At 38.0% G+C, this 24,957-nt stretch overlaps 1 protein-coding gene across 1 annotated transcript in view; it reads right to left on the bottom strand.

The window, feature by feature from the left end:
• Positions 1–24,957, bottom strand: part of LTBP1 (latent transforming growth factor beta binding protein 1) — a 67,468-nt gene that overhangs the window by 41,394 nt on the left and 1,117 nt on the right. The window contains exons 2-9 of the mRNA XM_009876420.1: positions 22,985–23,056; positions 10,977–11,099; positions 9,355–9,522; positions 6,111–6,344; positions 4,154–4,176; positions 2,909–3,011; positions 2,215–2,313; positions 934–1,059 (exon numbers count right to left, since the gene is read on the bottom strand). Of these exons, the coding sequence (XP_009874722.1) occupies positions 934–1,059; positions 2,215–2,313; positions 2,909–3,011; positions 4,154–4,176; positions 6,111–6,344; positions 9,355–9,522; positions 10,977–11,099; positions 22,985–23,056 (948 nt within the window). The remainder of the gene's footprint in view (positions 1–933; positions 1,060–2,214; positions 2,314–2,908; positions 3,012–4,153; positions 4,177–6,110; positions 6,345–9,354; positions 9,523–10,976; positions 11,100–22,984; positions 23,057–24,957) is intronic.

The following is a 24,957-nucleotide window of genomic DNA, read 5'->3' as shown; positions in this document are numbered from 1 at the left end:
TTTGGATGGAAAAAAACAGTCCTGTTGCCTTAGACGATAAGAATATCACATTGGCCCAAGGAATGTGACGATTATTCCGATCGTTGAGTGCAAGCTGAGCACAAGCTGCAAGCATGGAACATGAACACAGTTTGGATGAAACTAAAGGATTTTAAGTTGCCATTTGGCTGTGTATGTGTGTAAATTATATTTTAATACTGTAGTTGCACCTGACAGCGTATGTATCAATGTGAAGCTACTGAACTCTTGGTAGTGTGAAAAGTTGATAGCATCTAATCTGGCAACATGATATAATAAACTCTTTGTGATTCAAGTTGCAGAGGAACCAGCATACTCTGAATGAAGGAAAGATACTGATACAGTTGCTTCCAAATATGAAACAGCTCATGTAGAGCCAGGCTGGGCTCTGCCTCACGTTTTTCAGAGCCCACTGTTCCAGAACTTACTAGTTTAGAAGGGGATGCAGACCTCATTTGGAAGATCTCCTGTGTGCTTCTGGGACGTTGAAAGGAAAAACCTAACAAAATCACTGGATTTAGACCAGCTGCAGAGCTGGTTGCTGGGTAAATCTTTCTGAGAAACAGGCATTCAGTCATCCTTTCTCCAAACAGAATTGTATTTCTTCAGAGCAGTCTGAATATTTTAGATACCTCATACAAAGCTGAGAAAAAACGGTCTGCCTAATTACTTTTTCACTCGTCTCATGATAAGAAAGGACTTCATTCAATTTAATTAAATCCATGTTCAGTTCTGAGAGGCTGAAAGCCAGCAGATTTTATTTGACATACAAAACCTAGTTTCTGTGTAGTTTGGAAACATTCAGTAGAGGAAGCAACTCCTGACTGCTCTGTAGCATATTTCCCTGACCAGACGCTACATTTCAAACATTTCATAGCATGGTTATTTCAGATTTTTGAAAGCGTCCATTCATACCAGAGCACTTTGTCTGTTGATCATTAAGTCTGTACCCTTCGTAGCAGATGCAAGTGTATCCCACAGGCAAATTAACACAGTGTCCTGCTCCACAGATATCAGGATTAACTGTACATTCGTTGATTTCTAAGCAAATGAAAAAAAAGTTTAATGTTAAACTCTCCCACATAGTTCCGTAAGAGCAAAATATTCTGCAATCCAAGTAGAAAGATGAGGCCTGAAACAACTTTAAATCATGTTTGTAAGTCCTGAGTTTCTCTAATGGATACCTTATCTGGAAGAATCTAGACTTTTCCTAGTGACATAGTCTCATGTCCCATCCATTATCTATAAATGGGTACATAAAAAATAAAGTAAAATGAAGGTACTGTAAAATAAAAATTTATATAATTTAACTTTTGCATTGCAGGTTAAGAAAATAACTGTAGTGCATTTCTGACTATTTTTACAGAATGCTCATCTATTAATGCCTTTGAAGTATTTTGTAAGATAAGGAGATTCAGATATGGGCAGCATTGGATGATAAACCCCTACAGTAGTTTTAGATATTCTCCAAGCATATCTGTTACTGTAAAAAATACTAGTGACTGTTCAGCTACAATTTAAACTAAAGTTAGACAGCAGCATAAAGTTATCATTCCTGAAAAAGAAGTTATCAACTGTAAAGAAGAATCATTTATCCAGATTATTTAGAAATAGGTTACATTTAAATGTATCTAAATCCTGAAGTACAAAATTAAGGAACTTCAAAACTTCTCAACTGCATCTGGATATCATTCTTGACACATGGACACAGAAAAGGCAACTTTAATACATTCAGAAAAGAAGAAGCACAAACATTAAAAAGACATTTCAGAATAGACCTTACAGTAACTTCTTATCTGCTTTTTGTAGAACAAGCTGATCTACGTTCCATGAAGCATACATCCCTCATAGAACACAGTCATATGAATGCATGTGCGGACTGTTTGAAGACCTGACTTGTATCCAGAAAGTTTTCAGTTCTGGACACTGGTTGCAGATCATGTAATCTGAGACAGAATCTATCATTTATTTGTGGGCACAAAAATGGCAGGTACATCCTGGGAGGGCTCAGTCCCCACAGTACCCTCATGGCAGTGCTGTTCTGCACTTTCTATCTCTGGGCAGAGTATTCCTTTCTGTTCTACAGCTACATTCTCTTCACTGTCGTAATTCGGAAGTAGCACGAAACAAGCTATAGTGTCAGAAACTCACAGCCATTTCTTAATTTATTTTAGTTCTATAAACGAAGTACAATACCTGTAACTTGAGTAGGTGCAATTACTTGACTTGCACTCGAAGTGGAGACTTCAGGAGCAACTTCAACAGGCAGAGGAGGAGATGTTTTCTCAATCACTACTGTGTGACATGGAATGGAAATCAATCACATCCAAAAAAAGCCCAATCCTTGTAAAGCACTGAAAAAAACCCCACCCTTAAAAGAATTCACAATTGATACTGAATAAGCCAGACACTATGGAGCTTTTAGTTAGTTTATTCTGCTTAGATCTGGAGTAGAAAAAGTAGTGTAATTGGCTTTTCCATGATTCTACCATTTGTGAAAAGTTCTGAGGTGCTAAAGAAAGCAAAAAACTTGCACAGCAAACGTTATGTATAAATATACAAGAGGACATCTAAGTAAAGTTTCCTTTTGAAAGGGGTACAAGACCTCAATTCAGCTGTCATTAAAATTCTCGTGTATGTAATCCAGGATACCACTTTTGTCTAAAATATGTGTTTGCCTCCTGGCAAGCCACCCAGCCAATGTCAGCCTCTCAATTCCTCCCACTTCAGCTTCCACAACTTTTTTCCCCCCATGTATTCTTCTCATGAAAAACTTACTTGTGAAGTTCCAATCAATTTTGCATTAACTTCTGTTACAACTGTTACCTTCATATTCTTTGATGAATTCTAAGCACTCTCTCATGCTAAAACGTAAGTCAAAATAAGTTACCTGGGAACTGGGGATGCAGGTTAATAGTTGAAATTCCAGGAGAAAGCTGAGGTTGTCCAGGCTCTAGATCAGGCTGCTTTTCTTGATCAAGGGAAGCTAATTCCTAAAAGAATGATTAAAAATTTGCATTCTGAAATATTCTCTTAATTCAGCTACAATAACAACCCACAAACTCCTGGCTTATTTGCTAACACTCTCGCATGAGTGGCTTTTGATAGCATAATCATTAATTATCACCAATTTAAGCATGAAAGAACATGGAATACAACGTTACACAATGGCATACAATTTAACATTGATTTTATTTGAAGCAGTCTTTTTAGGGAGCTTCTAATTGTATCTTTGGTTTTGTCTCTCCATAGTTCTGCTATTCTCTGGTCTCTAACTGCTTACACAGAAGTATTTGGAATAAATTGCCCAGAGATGTTGTGGCTGCCCCCTCAATGGGGTCAAGTTGGACGGAGCCTTGAGTAGCCTTATCCTAGTTGAGAGGCGTCCCTGCCCATGACAGGGAGGTTGGACTAGATGATCTCTAAGGTCCCTTCCAGTCTAGGCCATTCTATGATTCTACGATTCTATGACATTTTCACGTCTCAAGTCTTTGACCACTATGAAAGGTTCTCTTAGCTATTCCACTGATTACCTTATCTTCCTAAAAGTGTCAGATGCTAGTAAGTCTGTAGAAAAATGAAGCTAAGTATAGCTGCAGTTATGCTTAACAAATCCCATTATCTTCAGCACAGAGAACCTGGAATCTCCAGAATGGGGGACTTAATACAGATACACACCTGCTCTTATCCACTGAATACACAGCAACTCTAAAACAACCAGGAAGCTAACTTAGGTATTAATTCAAGCTCTTAAGAAGGTGTCACAAATGCTTTTCAAAGCTTCACGCTGTTCTTCTCCAATTCATTTTCTCTGTCAGTACTTGTGTCTTGTTTTCATACTATCTGCATTTTTCAACATCCTCTCTAAAATAACAGGCTCAAAAGCACGATAGAACAACATAGTATTATACTCTCCACCAATGCCCTAAGGAGAGGTTAAAGTAATCTCTTTCCTGTACCTCACTACCTGCCTGTTTTATATAATATGAGCTCTTTTTGCCTCAGGGATGACACTGTAAGTTCACACGACTTGTTTGTTCCTCCTTAAATCCTAAATCCTTTTCAGGGTTATTGTATCACGTCACATACACACGCTCTGTATTCTAATCCCTAGATAAATCGCATCATGTTTTACCTGATCAGGGGCTGCAGTTGCCACTAAAATCAGAAAGAAAAAAGAAAATTAATGAGTCTCTGCATAACATTCGCTTACACATTCTATGTAAAGCTACTAGCACATTTGAAATTGGTTGTTGCCATCACAGGAAAATTTCAGGCTCTAACCTCATTCCAAAATGGTGCAAACTTCAAGTAATGTTCCTGAAACAAGTGTAGAAATTAACCTGAAGCCAGAACAAGATTCTACATGCTGACCAATATTACTCAGTATTCAGGTGCCTTGTAGGTCTTTTGAATTTTGATGATTTTCTTAGAAACAATCTGAGAAGCTCACAGGTTATTAACTCAACGAACTAACATTTTTTAATTCCTTACAAGGAATATGAAAATTAATGGAAAGGTAAATTAATATCATAAAGTTGTATAACTAACCATTAACAAAATTGCAAGAATTTATTACAAAAGAATAAACAAATCACGTTTTCAAATTTGCCTCTTCTTTTAAGGCAAGCAAAAGTGGTTTGGAATTTTTTGCTTCCAAAAAAGTGGTATTTTTCTGGGAAGGAGAGGTACAAGTTTTCCATTGCAGTCTGCCTTTTTTGAATTTGTCTTTTACTGCTGAAAATCTATATGCTTCTGTAAACTTTGTAAGACTATTTTTCTTTTCACAATATTGAAAAAAAAAAATCACTCCTCTTGCTTTAGTTTCTTCAGTATTAGCAGGGAGGTTGATTATCAGAACTCCAAGAACTTCTTAAAAAATCTCAAAAATTCCAAATGCAAACATATCAAAAAATGAGATATAAAATTCAAATGTGCATGCCTCATTCGTGACTTAGAGTATGCATATTTCAAAAAGTTTTTTATTTAAAAAAATGTAATATTAAATTTTTTTTCCAGGTTCTCTCTGGTTTAAGATTTACTAGAGTGTGGCAATCTTTCTAACTACTGAAATAATATTTCAGCGAATGATACGCCACTTTTTTTTCCACTTTGTGACACAGAAAAGCCCTGATGTTTATGTGAGTTTTTATAATCCAGCACAATCTGCAAGTGTATTGGAATAGCCTATTTGTCATCTCCAGATTCCGTTTAGCTCCACTTTTTTTTTTAAAGCAAAACTAGAGCAGTGATTTTAAAGGAAAGTAATTCATGTTGCACAGACTTTTGCAAGGTTGGCTGACTGCAGCCCTTGTAATAATGGCCTGGCATGCAGATACAAAACTGCTACTTGGAAATAACCTAGAAGAACCCAGCACCACAAGAGGGTTCTTCAGCAATGTATTTCATCTTGCCTACACCTACTTCATGCCAAGTTTGCCAGCAATGTAATTATAATAGTGCTGCCTTCTGCAATTCTTTGCTTCTGCGTTTGTGTCAGACTCGGGACAAGTCCGGCTGCTACAAGTTCTTAGAAGAGCTTGCAGAAAAGAAAGCCTGAGAAAAATATCTTAGAGGAGTCAATAATCGACAGATACAGCCCAGCAGAGAGGGGCTGATCCAAGACGGACACGCCAAGGAGCGCACAGCTGCCCACATGAAGGGGACGCCTGCCCACATCGGGTGGTGCTGACCTGCAATAATGTATTGAAGGAAGATGACGAAAACTCCTTCGCTTCTGCCACCCCAAATACTCACATATCAAAGCCTGAGCTGAGTCTTTTCTTAGATGGCAGAGATTACAAATATCTTTACAGAAGCCTTACAACAAATATTTACTATTTCTTTTAATAGAACTTAATGAGATTAAAGCAGTCTCTCTCTCCCCTGTGGTGTTCTCAGCATCCAGTAGGAGCTACACATAAAATTGCAGAAGTAAATCACGTAACACAAAACACTCCATGACCTGGAACGCTCTGCTGCGGGAAGAGGCGGCTTGTTGTCCTGCACTGCAAGAAGTTACTCCGCAAAGAAACACACCATTGAAGACACATGCACAGAAATACAGAAAGACTGAATTTTCCCACTCTCACCTTCTTGCACAGCCATCTCAGTCTCACTTTTCTGTGAGAAGGTCAGTGCCTCCACTGGCTCTTCCTTTGCTGGGAGAGGTGGAGGAGAAGTACCTTTAGCAACAGGTTGAGTAATCGGGGTCTTGCCAATGACAGGTGGCTGTACTCTAACTGCAGGGTGATGATATAGCTTGTTTCTGTGAGGGCCAGAAACCGTATAACCCATTCCACCAGGGCAGATTTCCTTAAAAGCAGCTAGATTTGGGATGGGAAAATATTCCTTTTAGGAGTCTAAAAGTGCAATACGTTGACATAGTGGAAAATATATAATGACTACCACTAACAAATTTAATTCCGTATATACATTCTTACAAAAATCTACTTAAAGACGAGCTATGTATCACATGCTAATATGACTGAGCATTCTCCCAAAAGCACGTTCTGGCTGTTGTCCCCAGGAGGCTTCCACTCCAGTTTACCATCTTTCTTCAGTTACATTTAATGCATCGTTATATCAAGATGAGTTTTGTATTAATCCTCTTCAGATGGTATATCCTTTTTGAGCATGAATTTAAATATGCAAATTGTCATCATTACATACATTGTATAAGGAATGAAGGTCACTATTTCTATCACTCTCTTCTTGCAGAAACCAAAGGAAAAAAGCTCATCACCCCATACTAGAGGAGCTGAAGCGTATCAACCAGTAACAACATTCACTCACAGGATGCATTTGACTACATCAGAGGTCTCATACCAGCCCTGATCCAAATTCCACTGACCTCAGTGGGCTGGATAAAAACAAGAAAGGAATCATAAAAAGCCAAATCACCACTGGAAGAGAGGGGAAATATTCTCATTTATAAAGCTGCTATAGCAAAATGGAATGAAAGTCAGGCAGCAGCACCTGCTCTGATCTCTGCAGCTGCCTTACATCAGCATCAGGTTTTGCAGTCCTAATAGAGAGCCAGAATGGAAAAGAAACAGAGGTCATCCTTCCTCCCCATCAAAGGTAATAGCTGCTGCTCCCCTCAGGGACACAGTGAGCCTCAGGAGTCTCGAAGGGGCAGTGCCTCATTGTCCTCATTGCTCTAGGTAAAGCTATGTTGGGATGAAACACCAAAGATAGAGTCTCCCACGTGCCCGATGTGGTTTCTTACAGCTTCTTAAGACATGTGCGGAGTGGGGCATTGGTAAGTTCACAAATTCAAAGCAGAACACATCAGGAGGTTAAAATTAATTAGCAGGTAAAATAAACCCACAGAATACTAGCTGTAGGTACTCCACAGAAGAATTCATTAAATTACAAGTTAAATTGCAGTATGCATTAATTCCATACTGTGTTCTGACAGCGTCTTTTAGTAATAGAAAAGATAATGGGTCAGATTGATTAAATTGAGTGAATTCAGAATGATGAAATAACTTTTTGCTGGGAAATGCTAATATCAGAACTCATCTCAAAAACACCCAACCAAGGGTGGTAATTCTGGACAAAAGAGGAATTCAGAGAAAAACTGACACTTGTCTCTTCAGATGCAGAACACAAATGCGAGCCTTATTCTATAACAGCAACCAGGTATACAAAGCTGGCCTCCCTCAGTCTCTCTTTCAGTACTGGTCTACTTCACACAGATATTTTAAAAGTTACCAGAGAGTGAGATGGGATGCTGCAGTAAATACATTACCCCATTCTGGAGTATCCCACTTTCACACATTTTTCATAGAAAACTCTGAAAGATTATGAATTTAACCTGTTATAGAAAATCATGAAAGTTGTCATGAAATGGGTGAAGCATTTCCCACATAGATCATTAGAACTTTCTATTCAAAGATTTTATCTCTGAAGTCTTTTCATTAAGAAAAATCACTAAAATAACCATTTCCAGATAATGCTCAATGGACTACTTTTTATGACTAGTCATCCAAAAGATATATTCTCTGCTCCAGAATACATAAAGCCTCATGCAATACTCTCATGGACATAAAGCATCTGCATTTAAATTGCAAGTCATGAGATGATGAGAATGTATTTTCTTCTCCACAGAAATATTATTCATCTGAACATGAATTGGACTTTTAAAATCCTGATGGTGATCTAGCCACCCAACAGTCATGGAGGAAACAACGGCTTTAAAAATCAATTGAAACGCTCAAAAATGTTGGTCGCTTCCATTTCTGTAAGCCAAACTAAATAAAAAGTAAGGACTCTACTGCTCTCATCATGTCTCTGATGCTAGCTGTGCATTTCCCAAAGCAGCAAGCTACTTCTAAAAATCTGAATCTTTTTAAAACACTCCAGAGAAATACATGGCCTGTATCATAACAGTGACATCTGCAGCAGTGACTTCACTAAGAACATGGGATTAATCATTGTGAATACTTGTGCTAAAATACTGAACAGGCTGGATATCATGTACATTACAATAAGCAACAAAAGATGAATTTGACCATACATTTGGACAAAAAATAATATTCAATTTATTTTGAGTAGACACTTTAAATTCGGTCTTTTAAGTTTTAAGCAAAATCAGGGGATAGAAGGTACTTGAAAGTAGTGATCCGTTCCTTTATTATGGGCAGCCTAAATGAAGGTGGTGACTAGTCAGGCTGGTATTTTCCAAGTCCTTACATATTTAAAAACCAGCAGGATGTCAAATGAACATTGACAATACAAGTGAGCTTTAGGTTCCAAGTAAGGAATTGTTTAAGTGCAAGGTAGCTTGAGATGTTTAACTAACCATTTATTGTTAAGAAGGTAACACCAGACTTAGCACATTCTTCAAAACTGATGGTAAATATATGAAGGAAGCTTAGAAAGTAGGGATACTCCCATACATATTCCACTAACCGCAACAGAAACTACAACACACATCATGCTGCAACTTAATTCTCAAAAGCTGCCATCTTTTCAGTGAATCCTTTATCAACTGAAGAGTATTAATTAGGGTTAATTTGCCTGTACCTATAGTCAAAAAATAAGGTAAAATAAATTTATCTTCATCTGATGGAGAACTAAAGGTCAAGGATGTATCCTGAGATGCAAATATTTTTAATCTGGAATTCTATCAGAGCATATCAAAGATAATTCCTTTGTTTTAATCACAAATCCTGAGGAACATTACTTTTTACATGTGATTATTTTACTATCATGCAGTGATGGACACTTCTTGTTTAAAATGAAGTCTCAGATTTTTTTTTTTTAAAAGCATGCGTAAGAAACATAAGGGTGGTGGCAAGAGCATGTACTTTAATGAGCAGTTCTTACCTGTTCCTGGCAGTGGACACTTCTCACAGTGTGGGCCCCAGGCTTTGCCAACACTGCAACAGCAAAGCTGCTTGCTGAGCTGAACAGAAAGAGGATGCATGCATTGCTTTCCTGCACTAACAAACCGGTAGCAGGGTCCTTTCTCTTCAGCAACTACAGGGTTATCAGCTGCAATGAAAGTGGAAGAGAGGATGGTACTGTTAACGTGAAAAGCAAAACAGAAACACCACTAGATTTCCAACACCAGTTCAATGGATTAATATTACCATATGCAGAAGTTGTATTTCAAACACCTATCTCAAGCCATAATGGCAACATAAAAGAAAACTCTTATTTTGCATCAAAACCTCCTGAATTTCAAGTCATCCTAGACCAAGAATAAAAAGTATTTTAAAGGAAAAAAAAAAAGTAATTCCAAACTAGCAGTTGACATGCTGCCAAGATAAAGAGTCAAAACCAGCACTCTCGCTTTTACACTAAGATCAGTCACTGGCAATATACACAGCCACTAGAACATTCCACTATAAGTAAGCTATAGAAATAAGACTGCAAAAGGATTAAGTATCATACATGACACTTTTAAAAAAAATACATTTACATTTTGTTACACTTGTTTTTAATGTGGAAGAGCAAAAGGCCATAAGCGATGAGTAGTAAGAGGTAATGGGAAGCTGAAAGCCATCCAGCTTTCTAATCCACATTAACACGTTCACTTATCTTGAAAAATACAAAGACTATCTGATGTTCAACGTGACATTTAAAAGCAAAAATGAAAACCAACTCCTTTTCTCTGGTGTTAAACTGAAAAGCAATGAGAAACTCTTCAAAATGCTGAAAAGCCTTCCCAGTAATTGTCATTAACTAGTAGCATAAGCTAATCATGCTGCAAAAATGAAAGAATTCGCCTACTGCTCTAGACTATATTTTATAAATCTAAAGATAGCTCAGATAGGGAGCTTAGGAAATGAGGTATTTTTCACTTGTAAATATTTTTCAAAAAAATCTTAAAGAAAGAAATTTAGTTCCCCATGCCTTCTTTTCCTCTTGCAAAGGTAGTGGATCTCAAACCAAGTAAAAGCTGATTAACAGAGGAAAACATTTGCATTCATGCTGTTTGTAACTTTTTCTTTCTCCTAATTCTTTCTTAATTTTTAATCCTTCTTAATTAGAAGAAAAATGTGCCAAAGATCATCCCGGGCTGAATGTTTAGTAATAGAAACTACGCAGGTCAAAGCTGCAGAGAGGAAAGAGGGGAAGGCAGGACACAAAGATTATTTTGGCTGGGGAACCACCAGAGTGGGGAAGAAAAATTGTGGGAAGGAGAATTCCAGACTGGGGAGAAAAACTGCATATATGAGAAGGCTGGATGTGATCTTGAAGGTTCTGTGAAGAGAAAACCAGGAAAAGATGGGAAGGATCCTGGACTACCTCTGCTGAAGACCAAGGCTTCCAGGACAAAGAGACAGAAAAGAGGTACGAGCACCGAGACTGACTCGGTAAACTGAACAAGCTGAAAAGAGGAGGCAGCAACAGCTTCGAAGAACTGGGGACAGTCACACGAATCCTCACCTAAAGTGCAACTAGGCATCTAGTTTGGTACTTTGATGAGCACCATTACTTACGTATGCATCGTGAGAGGGTAGGATCTGGCACAAATCCCATTTTGCAGGTACATCTGTAGCTGCCCATAGTATTCAAGCACTCACCATTAGGGCACACTCCCTGTAACTGACACTCATTGATATCTGTGGGAAAATGGAAAAGAATCAGATACTGAAGCATGCATTAACATTTTTTCTTCAGAAGTCATCTTTTTTACATATGTGCAGGAGAACTGTCACAAGTTAACACTCCAACACTTTTCCCCATCCTGAAAACATTTATAACCTTTTAATACATTACTGAGAACATAACAGAAAAACAATTACGTTTATATATGATTCTCAAGTCTCCAAATTAAGAAACAAAACCTCTTTGACTGGCTTATCAGCTCCTCCTTTCCTGCTTAATTGCTTGTGCAGTTAAAACACCACTCACAAGAACATTCATGGGGACAAGTTTTTAGCAGTAATTTTGGGGCCGGTTAGCTCAGTCAGTTGAGCGTGGCGCTAACAACGCTAAGGTCATGGGTTTGATTCCTGTTCAGTACCCACGTTTTGCCTGATCTAGTCAAGAGGTGGCATCCCTGGTGACAGGGAGGCTGGATTAAAACGATCTCTAAGGTCCCTTCCAGCCTAGGCCATTCTATGATAAAATAGAGCTACAACCGCATATAAAGAAATATTTTATAAAGGGTAGAGGACTGCTTGACACATTTCATATGCCTATTAATGCAATACTTATTAGTATTTGTATTTAGTAGTGCCTAAAGGTTCATTGTGCTGGAGGAAGCACGGCGCAAAAATACAAACTCTAACCTTAATAGCAAGAATATGCTTCAGGAAGCACATGTGATGTGGGGCAAAAAGGATTGCATCTGTGGGAACGCAACTTTGTAATAATTAACAACTGCTTGGATACAGTTTGCCGTTACTAGGCTATCTGCCTCAGTATCCTTTTCAGGGTCTCACTGAATTATCCTCCCATGCCCCAAGCACCAGGCCTCAGGCCTTTATCACACTCGGGGTTTCATCTCTAAGTCACTTACTCTTAAAATACGACCTGTCTGATAATCATCCGGATACCATCTGTAACTAAATCAGCAAAACTAGGATTTTATTCCAGGAGACAGTAACAATGTAGCTTGCACTGATAATCAAAAGCTAAAATTGTCTCTGTCATAAACTGTCATGTTTCCTCTTCCAGAAAAATAGACACAGCACATTGAAATAAACCTACTTTAAAATGTTTACATGCATTATTTCTATGCCAGACTTCCTTTCCCTAGCCCTAAGCTAGGAAAAAACAAACAAATCTACCTTCTGGGTAAGCAAACTTTAAGTGGAAGTCAGATATTCCAGCTAGCTCCTTGGAAAACAAGTATTAGTGATAATTTTATTAAAAATATATAATATTTATTACACTTCCTCTTAGTTTTTATAAAACCGTCACCATTTTATTTGATCTCATTGTATGTTGCTGCCTGATAGAACATAATCAATGATGGCAGGAAGTCGAATAGGTAAAATGTAACAGAAATGCTTTTGGAAACCTACAAAAAGAAGTCTTTTACCTTCCTACCTTCTTCATTTTTCTCCACAAGTCTGGCTATCACACAACACAGGAGCGCATGATTTAAGCTCACAGTACAGCTGACTCTAGCAGTTGCTCTGTCAGCCGCAATTTTTTCCAAATATTCAGCGTGGAGCTTATCCCTCAGCTCTTCCAATGCTATACCTCATCTCCTATCTTGACACCACCTGGATCAACTTCACCTCTATGCACTTAGCCACACATGACAGAGAGTCATAATTTATATGTTAGAACTTGGGATGAAATGTGATGAAAACCACATGAATTACAAAGGATCAGCTCTGCCTCAAAGGAATTTTCAAGTGAAATTCTCAGACTACATGACTTTCTGACCTCAGAGGGAGTGGGCTACTTAAAAAGGAGAATGGTGCAAGAAAAGAGCACAAAAACCTGCTGAAGTATTCTCCTGTAGCAGTCTAACTTTTGATCCATCCAATCTTTGAGCAAGAAGATGTCCCTTCTAAGCACAGGAATGTCTTGATTCTACGATCTTATTTAAGGGTTGCACTAATACAGAACATTTAGTAAGCTATTCTTGTTCTGATGCACTTGAAAATTTTTTAGACAGTTTCTTCAGTTGTTTAGTCTGACTACGTTCTTTCTTTTGCCCTGAAATGTTTAAATGTGACTGAAGGCATCTACAGAGTATCAACTGATCCCAAAAGGAAGATCATCATTCCAATACCATTATCCTTCGTGACTATTGCGAGGAATGAACTTAAATCTTAACAGCTAGCAAACTAAAGACATTGCTGAAACATACTGATGCTGCTGTAAAGTCCTTGGCAGGAAAGATCATTGCCAACCCTCCACTTTCAAACATCAGGCCTGACCAGGAACATGACAGAAGACTGTGAAACACCTACAAGGTAATACAAAGCAAATACTGCAACACTCCAGAACCCAGTGCTGAACTTTCTACCAGCTGGCAATTTGGGTTGTCAGATCAATCCTTAAATGTTCACCACAGAACAACTCTGCTTGCTTTGAAGAAGCACTGGCTCTGTTGTGGGAAACAAGTTAGAGGAAGAGATGGTATGTCTTACTCAGAATGCAGGAAAAATCTCAGTAACTGGGTTCATTTCAAACTGAAACTCCAACACAATTACACAAACACACAAATTACACGAAGACATATGTGCAAAAAGCACATAATGATTTTGAAGCAAGCAGAAAAACACAGGAGAAAATAAGAGATGGAAGAAAGATTATAATAAAAATTAATAAGTAATATACTTTTTTTTAAAACAAAGACTGTGCTCTTTTGTTCTCATCCGACTTTTGCTTTTTATTGTTTAATAGTAGTTACTCCTTGACATTGGTACATAAAGTGAAAATAATTGTTTATTTTCTACATTGTAATAGCCAAACATTTTTAAACAGCTTTCTCCCTTTCAAATTCTAAGTACATATTTTTATTTATAGGAAAATTAACCTATACTACTGGGAAAAAACCCCGAAGGTAATCTCCCAGGGACATACACAACATATCACTTTTTCTTGTCGTTTTATCTGGAATATATATACTCATGCAGAATTAGTAAAAATGCTCTGTCAAGTGAAGACAGCATCTAAATCTTAAATCAGTGACACAGAAACCTTACTTAAAACAATATTAATTTGACTTTGAATGTACAGTTCTTATTTTCAGGGAAAGAATACACTGATACTTGCTTATATGCCACCATGATGAAAAATCTGGCATTCTTCCTTCCTATCTGTGAGAGTAGCCACCATTCCACACATATGTAAGTCTCTATACAAATAACCTGTACTTGGGAATTTAAAGTAAATTGAGTTTAAATACAATATATATAGAAATTATGCACATTTTGACAGGTCTGAACTTTATTTCATGTCACTGCTGAGAAAAAAGATGGCATAGGAATGTATCGAACACGTTTGGTGATACTGGGAAAATCATGGTTTAAAGTTTTGCCTACTAATAGTGAAGGTTTCACGGCATTATCTACTGAAGTGGCTAATTTGCAGGCAGATGGGATCTTCCTCAGTACACAGCCATCTTTCCTTCCAAATGATTATTCTGCAGGAAACATCCACAAATGCTGTCATTACTGCCTCCATATTAAATCTCTTCCCAGATGAAGTGGTCTTGTACATCTAGCAGTTAAAAACAAAACACCCCTTTCACACATCCTCTGTTATCGCTATTTAATGTAGGCACTGTCACATCTAAGTACCAGCTTACGTACGTAAATACTAATGAATGTTTTTTCTAGAGTTCCTGATACAGATACTCCTCTCGCTAAATTTGTCCAATTTTTATAGTTAACTTTATTGTGCATGTTCTGATGTCTCAGTATAACTTAATTATAATGTATTTTAATGCCTCTTTTCCAAGTCACGTCTTCTCAATGAGCTCATAGAATTACTGAGCTGATGCTCTATACTGAATTACACAAGCCTATCTAGGGATTTCAAAGAAACAAGCCATAGCCGATTAAAAAAAACCTTCAAATTTTTAAAAGAAACATATATATGTGTAAGAATAGTGTTTATTTAACAAGTCTGGGTCAAAAAAAATATTTTGTGGATTTACTATCCACTTTATTTCAGACTGTGCTAAAAGGCCACCTACTCAAAATGTTTCTCACCACCTGCCAGCCCGCCCAGCTGTGCAAATTCACTGGAATCAACTTGTTCAGGCAGCTGGAAAAGATATCTAATTCAAGATTAACAGACTTTTTTTCTTTTTTACTCCTCTATTTCTTGTGTATGGACACAAAAAATATTTCAGTTTTAAATTAGTACAGCAATGAGAATTGCTACACTTGCTCTTACGCTTTAGTATTACACTGGCCAAATACATGGAACTGGTCCTTGACACACTGTATTTCTAGTTTCAGTAGTCCATCTCTGTAGAATTTTGACAAGAAACTAAAGCCTTACTCTTACTGTAGACCTGCTGACACGGCAGTGGAAGGCACGTGCCATCGCAGAGGCAGTGCTGGTGACTGCTCTCACAAGTTCATCCAAAGGCACAGAAACTTTGCTATATGCAAGGTCTTGACAGTGGTGCTGCAGTACTGTACAGAGAAGACTGGTGTGTCTCAGCTCCTCCTAAATCTTCTCCTAAGGACACACCTTGATACGGTGAGGTCACCCACCATGCTCTCCTCCAGAGCTACCACAGTGCTCCCAGCATCAAACAACCGAGGAGCTGTAACCAAACCACAGCTAATCTATCCCACAATCTTCCTCTTGAAGGAGAACTTAGAACAGGCTCTCTGAACAACAGTCAGTGTTTGATACCTTCCCACAGGTTTTTGCCGGTCTACTGGGTGTCAGGTCAACCTGCTCTCAGAAAGCAATGTGTTAATGACTCACTGCCACTGAATTCCCTGGGGAAAAAAAAAAACAAGCTAAAACAACCATTTCCTAACTGAATGCTTGTCCACTCATGTGAAGAATGTGACTATGAATGAAGTAATCTTCATGATTTAAAAGAGAAATCAACTTTCCAAAACCAAACAGAAGCAAAGAAGATGGGAACAACATAAGATGGTATTTATTTAAACATGCTAACATTCAACTTGTTACAAATAGCGATAATTATATGTAGCTTTTTACTAAGTCCAAAACCAACTTCATCTTCAAAGAACTTTATATGCATTAATTAGTAGAGAGAAGATGGAAACAAATGGATAACTTAAAATATTAAAATGGAAATTTACTTTACTCATAGCTTTTTCTCCCTGCTTTTTAAGAACATTCATGAATAAATCATTTGGATTTTTGTCCAGGGTAAAGTAATCTTCAAAGTTTCACATTAGGAAAGTCCCAAGTTACAACTGTGTTTTGAAAGCACTTTACCAGAATCTTTTTCCACACATTAGCAGAATCAGTTAACAGAATCGGGTTAAGAACTGACCTCAGTTTTGACTCACGACCACACATGTGCACACAGCTGCAATCGCATGGGCTGAGTATCATAAAACTAAATGAAATTTCATGAAGTCTAGGTGCAAGGAACAGTTAATAGAACCAATTTTCTTCTAATACCTGTGATTTAGGGAAGGACTGATCGTCAAGAAGAAATAAAAAATAGAAAACTTTCGAAAAACAGCTTAAACCTCATTTGTTACTTTTCTCTAAACAGTTCGCTCTTGCTTAAAGATCCCAAACCCCAGTAGCTTTTCAACTTCTCAACCCACATTATGAGGGTTGGGCTCCTTTACTCAAGCATTTTTTTATTTGTTCAGCTCTCTTATCAGGCATTGCGTTTTGGGGAATTGTAATGACTGAAAAGAAAGACGTGAATCAAAACTTTAAAAGGAGAAAAGTTACATATGGAAAAGGACATGCTGCAGAAGGTATCATCTTCTGATATTCTGCTTGCTTTCTCCAATTCTACAACAGCTTTTAAAGTCGATTAAAACAGTCTTTAGGGCTACATTAGCTGCTATTCAATACTAACTTTGGTTCTATACTGGAAACCTACATACAATGTTCTCTGACCTTTCTTTGAGCAATAGCATGCCTGATTCAATCACATTCAGGAAGTGAATCATTTCAGCTGTATTCCAGGATTAATGACACCATAAGTATCTGTTCTCCAAGGGTAACAAACCATGTCAAGTGTAAACATCCAATCCCAGGAAAAATTCCTGTGCCTACTTATAATGAGATCTGTACCTGTCACCTTTTGCTGAAAGAATATGCTTTACTTGGTTGCTGTAAATCATGCTGAATGATTTACTGGCTGCGTCATAAAGCTGCTGTAATCTCCTTCAATTTGCCCACTTACTGAAATACTTTAGTAGATTCCTCAGCAAGCAAATGTGAAAATGCTTCACAGCCTGCTGGTCTTCTACACATCAACAGGTCAATACAACCTGAAGGATCTGATACCCACTACAGCCAAGCGAAGAGGTACAGAAGGACCAACTGATCAGCAGAGGCTGCTCTGCTACACACCAGACTACAAGAGCTGATGGTTGGAATATCGGCTCCGTAGCATTTCCCTTTGGCAGCCTCCAGCTGGAAGAGTATTTATGAACAGAAGTTCACTGCATTTTGGCCGTGTTAACCATTATAACAGCTCTTCAGACCACCCAGGCCCAGCCGGCCTAACGCAGAATCGCGGGAAATGCTAAGGTGCTGAAAAGCTGTCTTCTCTGCCTTCAGCTCATCTGAACACATGGAGCAAGTCCACTCTACCCTTGTCAGATAGCGAGCGAGGCCCATATTTGGTCACAAACTGTGGAATTTGAAACATTCGTATAAAATGAAATTCCTTCTTTCATCTCCATGCTTAAAGACCGAATTTACGTTCATCAAAATCATCATAGCTTGGAGCATTTAACCACATTTCACTTCAAAACAAAATTCTAGAACTGCATGTACGGGTTTATTAATGTGTTCTGGTCACAGCCACAATCTTCTGACAGTCTGTTATTAAAATCTATTATTAATTTTAAAGAAAATATTTTTGCTCAACAAAAACAGTCTACAAGTTCAAAAGAAGTGGGGAGTTGCTACAAGACTTTTGAACAATGCAAATGTAAACAAAAAATAGTCTTTGTTTTTGAAAGAAATCATTGCTACCATTCATGAAGAGAATTGAGTCAAATTGCTTTTCAGGAGAACTGAAAACTTTGAAATTCCACTGTCAACTGTCAAAACTGGATCAGAGGGGTTTTTTTACTATATGATGTTGAAGTCACTAAAAGATAATTAAAATTTTCATAACCAAGGCTGAAGAACACTAAAAAGTGATTTAGTATTAATTAAAATAATAATCCCTCTTTTGAAACAACAGTCTCATTTGTATATAACGTGTTTTATAATTTACATTTTTGGTAGGTGGTTTCTGATTACACGAATAAATCTGTCTCAGAAGACGATGAAAAATTCAGATTTTCCAAGGCAAATTACATGCATAAACACTAGGGAAAACATTATAATTCCACAATTCTTAGGACAACACGACACAGATGACAAGGCATAAAAAAGAAACATGAAACAGCCTCCAGCTAGGACAGTCATGATACCCAGCAAGTTCATAGAAAATTGTACCAAAAAAGGGCACTTGGAGAAGCAGAAATTCTAGTCAGACCACCAGAGCCCTTGTAACTACACTGAATTATTCAGAACTAACCTGCAGTTCCAAAGTACTGCAGCCCTTCCAGTCCCCTCTGTCCCTAGTGTCTGGTGCCAGAGGACATGAACAATCTCAACATGAGCAGCCCACAGCTGATTCCAGGCCCAAGCACCACAAAACAGGAAATTTCAGGACTTCTGCTCTGAAATCAGATTTCTAGCTTTTCAAAAACTGACTGACTTGCTTTAAATGACTAGGTAGTAAAACTGAACGAAAAATGTTTATCTCCTGAAGCAAAGCAAGCAACTTGCCGTTCAGTAGGAATCATGCACACTTAAGATACTTTGCTGCACTTCAGCAAAGCACACCGTCTAGATCAATTATATGCTAATTAGAACTTGTCAACGTACTGGGCACTTTCTTAATTAGAAATGTTATTTATTAAGATCTGTCTTGACAGATGTTTTCATGCAGTAAGTACTTTAGTACGTAGAGTATCTCACGTTGCAAATTAAAGATTGGAATATATGATTTATGTCTCATTTGTGAAAATTGGACTCATTCTGGTAGGTACACACTCTGCATCGCTGGGTGCCATCTGACTGAATGATCTCTGGGCTCAATATGCAGGCATCTTTATTTTTATTCTCTTGAAAAAATTGACTACAACTGCACCTACACTGAAAATATCATTCCAATTGCTTCTGCTAAAGCTATATTGTTAACCACTATTAATATCCTCAATTCTAAGAAAAATATCCAGATTTTACTGCCTCTGGTATAGTTGATTATTCCAATAACCTGGTGAGTGAGAACAAGAAAGGGTAAAAGACACAAACAACAAGGTTTGGTTGCTAATGAAACTATTGCAATATGATTTTTTAAAAAACTACAGAAGAAACAGTTACTTATTCTAAGAAATGACTCACTGATTTCTGTGAGCTAACAGAGTAGCAGCAGGAGAAATCAATCCAACTCATTTTGTGCTTCTGCGTGGAATTTACTGGAATGCAAGTTTGCAGAGCCACACTTTTCAAACACATAATCAATGTCCAAACAGTGACCCAGCCCAGTTTCTGGAGAGATATTTATTTCTCAGTAAGATCATCATTAAAGAACTTCTCTGAAAGAAAGCTGTTAACCTAGTAGCTAAGTAACATTAACCAGCATTTCTTATGAACAGAAGCTCTTTTATTACTTAAAAGTAATAAAATACATATACAATATGCAGAGAAAAATTTATTACTGTATTTTAGAGACAAATGTAGGAAGGCAGAATATACTTTCAAAATTTATTTTAAAGAATGATGAAGCCACAGTAAAAGAAGCTTCAAGTCCCCAGAGCACAGAATTACAGAATTTGATCCATCAATATACATGTACTAGTTTCTGCAAACGCATATACATTTAATTTTAAGCATATGGAGACTTTTCAAGAACTTCCATGCACAATTTTTTACTTCATTGAAAAACAAGTGTTCACGTATTTTTCCAGTTCTTCAAGATAAGATTTTTAAAGTGCTCTATTGGCAATATGTTAGTTTCCTGAAAAATGAACCCAACCTTTTCACCAGCTGTTTTTTCATTCTGTTTCAGTTTTCCAAGAAAACCATTAGCAGGAAAAGGAAACAGTAAGTATAATTCTAATCAGGGAACCAGAAATTAGCATCGCACAACAAAGAAGTTGCAACTCTAATAAGCTGTATTTTGGCTTTAATGACAGCCTTAGGGCATCCATGTGTGTACATGTAATAAATCACCCCATTGAAAAGATAATTACTGAGGAGGAAAAATGCTTTCTTGATAGCAATTACACTAAACTGTTGGAATTAGCATACCCACAGATGGTTCTTTGTTGTCTGCATACACATTAGAGAGAAGAATGTTTCATTGCATTAGTTCACTCACTTGAAAAAAATCAGGATCTCGTTATTAATCACACTAATACTACATAGGCTTTGTAAACTAAGGAGGCTTTTGATTGCAAAAACAATGTAGAAGAAAAAGTTAATTGGGCTTTTAGGTCTGAGTTTTCAAATGCAGTGAAAGCTGGACGCTATCTAGGTGAAAGCAATCTCTTCTAGCTGCAGGCAGGGATTCAGAAATATATCCCCATTACTATTTGGTCTGGCAATGCTGGCCCTTTCTGAGCACAGACACAGTATGCACACCCCTACAGCAAAGGCTAATCTAATTAAAATGTATAGTTGCATATGGACATGCTGTGCCACTCCTTTCCAATTTAATTGGAAGGGTTTACAAGAGTATGAATACTCCCCTGCCAGCAGCTTAGTTTTCTCTTCAACCTATTGCTGTTGCTTTGCTTCATGTTTGTGATACGGGCAGCTGTTTCTTCATTAGCCCTCTTCTCTTCTAGAAAAGCACGCCTGGTTTGGATAAACACAAACAGGACACTTTTGCCTGACCCGCTGAGAAGCACATGCTAACGACCATTTCAGGACTGAAACACAGCCATTCGCAGCTTTACACATATGAAACTAGCTTTCCTATAGGAAGCTAGCTTTCCTGAGGACTGTTCATAGAGAGGTCAAAATCCTGACCTCTGAAAGAAAACTATAATCTTGTTACTTAGTTCACAGAACCAAACTCCATTCTTCCTTTATTTCATGGGTATTCCTTCCTCCAGTTCCTTCCTTACTTGTACCTCCTTCTTGGAGTGTGTTGGTGAGTAAATCACAGAGAAGCCACCCAAGCTTTGATAAGGCAATAAGGGGAACGTGCAGCAGTCATCACCTCTTTCCTCTCCAGAAGTTTAAGAGCTTGTTCTCATCCTCAATTCATCAACAGTCTACTTCCTGGCGGAATAACCCGACTCCCATTGTCTGATCAAACTCTAGATTATAAGTTTCCATCAACTATAAGTTATATTTAGAGTCTACAGCTTGTTCTCTTCTGCGATAATGACAGCAGTTATAAAACAAACTATTTAAAGCCTCATATTTCTTGCAGTATTAGTTATGTAGTACAACGATGTGTCAGAGGAAAAGCTATCAAAACCCAGTACAACAAACAATGACTAGCCTTCCAGGTACGAATCTATTTCTGCACACCGCCATGGCAGGACTTAGCTCCCTCTCTTGCCCAGAAACATATGTTCTCCCTCTCTATCAGCCTGCCATTGCTCAGTGAAACAACTTCCTGGCCTACTTCTGGCAACCTTCACAAGCACCAGACCATTTTTCAACCATCTGTGGCCCCTGATTAAGGATCTCAGTTTCTATGAAATAAGGTTTGTCAACACTTCGTTACAACCTCTTAAAACAAACTGAATACCCTACTTGCCTTTAAATGCCTGGTGGGTTGCTGCTCTATAGAAAACCATTGTGTATGCAGTGGGGACGATGCACAATTAAAAAGCTCCTATTTCTCCTGGACCATGATAGTACTAACGCCTCATGGCATCTTCCAGACACTTTCTGTGTTCAAAGTCAGAAATCCCCTCTTGCAAACTCTGAAGACCTCATAACTAACAAGCGGAATGAGGCAATCTCTTTTGAAACGGCTGGAAACATCTTGCTGAAATACATACAGCACCCATACATTTCATTTGAGACGTTAAAAGGTGGCCCATGTATGCCTTACACTCGCCTCCTTTCCCTTTTCACTTTGTAGTTATCATTATTAAGTTGCTATCAACATCTCCCCATCCCTTTTAAATTTATTAAGAGGACTATACAGTCTGTTGCTGCAGATCAGGGAACTCTTAAGATGCAATTTGCAGCTCTCCTCCATTTAATTTTTTACTTTTTTGACCCAACTCTTTTTTTTTTTCTTTTTACAGTCCTCCAAATGCACATACCTTGCAAGCTGGTAAACCACTAGATAGAGAACTGAGCAGCAGATAGGGTCAAGTAGCTATACTGATACGTAGGAGCTCAAACCTCCCCCAGCAGTGGTAACAGTGGAATACTTGTGTTTAGTGCTCTAAAAACCCTATTATTTTTGGTTGGTAAAATAATTTCTTTCTGTGGCTGGCTGCTGCACATGCAGTTAAACGAAATTATCTCCAAAGTGCCTACATATATCCTTTAAACACCAATTACTCATTAATCTTCTCTCCACCACCACTACTATTTGTTGGGACCTCTCTTACCCTTGCAGTGTCAACAATGACTAGCAAGCCCGACCACATGTATATGAATACACAAAAGGTTTAAAAAGTTTTTTTGCTCTGGAGCAATAGAACACTTTATGGAGTTGTAAGTATCTGAGGAGAGTTAAAAGTAGGCTCAACATTTTTTCCCAAATACAAATCAAGGGATCAGATCCATCCATCTAATTGTAAATATCAAAGAACGTGTCGCAGAAAACTGGACTCAAAATAAACACAATCAACTGTAAGCACGATTGTACCTTGACAAAATGTAGCATTGATCCTCTTGTAGCCTTGTGGGCATTCCATCATAGGACTGTAACCATGGTAAGCTGAAGAAAAAAATTACCTCAGTTAAATACTGCTGATTTATATATTTATTTAGAGAGCTTGACAACCTAATTATTATGTAACTATATATCAAAAAAAAACCACGATAAGTTTTTAAAATATATGTTTGCCGGTTAGCTCAGTCGGTTAGAGCTTGGTGCTGAGAACACCAAGGCCACAGGTTCGATCCCCGCTCGGTCCCCATGTGTTGCCTGATCTAGTTGAGAGGATCTAGTTGAGAGGCATCCCTGCCTTGACAGGGAGGTTGGATTAAATGATCTCTAAGGTCCCTTGCAGCCTAGGCCATTCTATGATTCTATGGTTAAGCATAAAATGTCAAGAAATTAAAATTAAAGGTTTTGCAAGTAACCTTAATTCCATCTCTTTCCACCTGTATATAACTTAAGTCCCCAGTTATCCAGTCAAATCTACAGTTTTTCAAAAATATAAATCTTTTAAATCAGGACATTATCTTCCATCCCAGTTTTTCTCAAATATTCAAATAATTACTTTCCCAAACTAGCTACAAATACCATGTTGGGAAAAGACTAAGTTGAAGATTCATGATGGAAACTCAATGGTTTTAAAACCGAAAATAGCTTTAGAAAGCAGAGGTATCTTCAATGTTAAGAAAATTACTGGGTTCCATTTCTCCCGCCACGCTGAATTAAAAAACATTTGAAATACAGAGGAAATACATGCAAATAAACTTTTAAAACAAGGCAGAAAGAAGCAAAAGGCACATTTGAGACTAACAAAGTTTGGAATTCTAGAAGTCTGTCACTTATTGGCTGATCAGTGTAAACTGTCAAGGGCACACCACCACCACAAAATACAGACTGAATCCAACTTTGCCAAAATAAAAAGTGTTCAGTTAACTAGTTTTTTATTTCTATTTATTGTTTCTTTCCTCCACTTAAGGTTGCCTTTGAGACTACAGGAAACTGTTTATTGATTCTTAAATTGCTGTAACATCATAAATGAGAGCAGTAACTTCTTTGTATAGTTATGCATTAAAAGTTAATCTCTTGGCAAAGCCCAGTACTTTAATAACATATAGGACTAAATGTTTGGCACTATGATCACCATAAGTGCCTTTAATAAGAGTCAAGAGAGTTTTTCATAATTTTAATGCTGAAACAGAGATACCTTACAGAATTGGGAAGCTTCAAATAGAAAGTTAAATCACTGTCCTAAAATTAGGCAATAACCTCACTACGTGCTGAATGAAAAACTGGACATGAGCCAGCAACATGCACTCACAGCCCAGAAAGCCAACCGTACCCTGGGCTGTATCAAGAGAAGGGTGGCCAGCAGATCAAGGGAGGTGATTCTCCCTCTCTGCTCCTCTCTCAGGAGACCCCATCTGCAGTGCTGTGTCCAGCTCTAGGGTCCCCAGCTTAAGACAAGGACCTGTTAGAGTGGGTCCAGAGAAGGGCCATGAAGATTGAGCACCTCCTCCAGGTGGACAGGCTGAGAGATTTGGGGCTCTTCAGCCCAGATAAAAGAAGGCTCCCAGGAGACCTTATTGTGGCCTTTCAATACTTAAAAGGGTCCTGTAAAAAAGATGGGGGCAAACTTCTTAGCAGGGCCTGTTGCAACAGAAGAAGGGGCAATGGTTTTAAACTAAGGAGAGTAGATTTAAACTAGATATAAGGAAGAAATCTTTTACAATGAAGGTGATGAAACACCGGCACAGGTTGCCCAGAGACGTGGTAGAAGCCCCATCCCTGGAGACCTTCAAGGTCAGGCTTGATGGGGCTCTGAGCAATCTGATCTGGTTGAAGATGTCCCTGCTCACTGCAGGGGGGTTGGACTAGATGACCTTCAGAGGTCCCTGTTATCCGAAAGCATTCTATGATTCTACATTTGGTCAGATCTTTTGGGATTTTTTTTTAGAACT

Source organism: Apaloderma vittatum, unplaced genomic scaffold, assembly GCF_000703405.1.
Source record: "Apaloderma vittatum isolate BGI_N311 unplaced genomic scaffold, ASM70340v1 scaffold17169, whole genome shotgun sequence".
Taxonomy (NCBI): domain Eukaryota; kingdom Metazoa; phylum Chordata; class Aves; order Trogoniformes; family Trogonidae; genus Apaloderma; species Apaloderma vittatum.
This window is presented reverse-complemented; position numbering and strand designations above follow the sequence as displayed.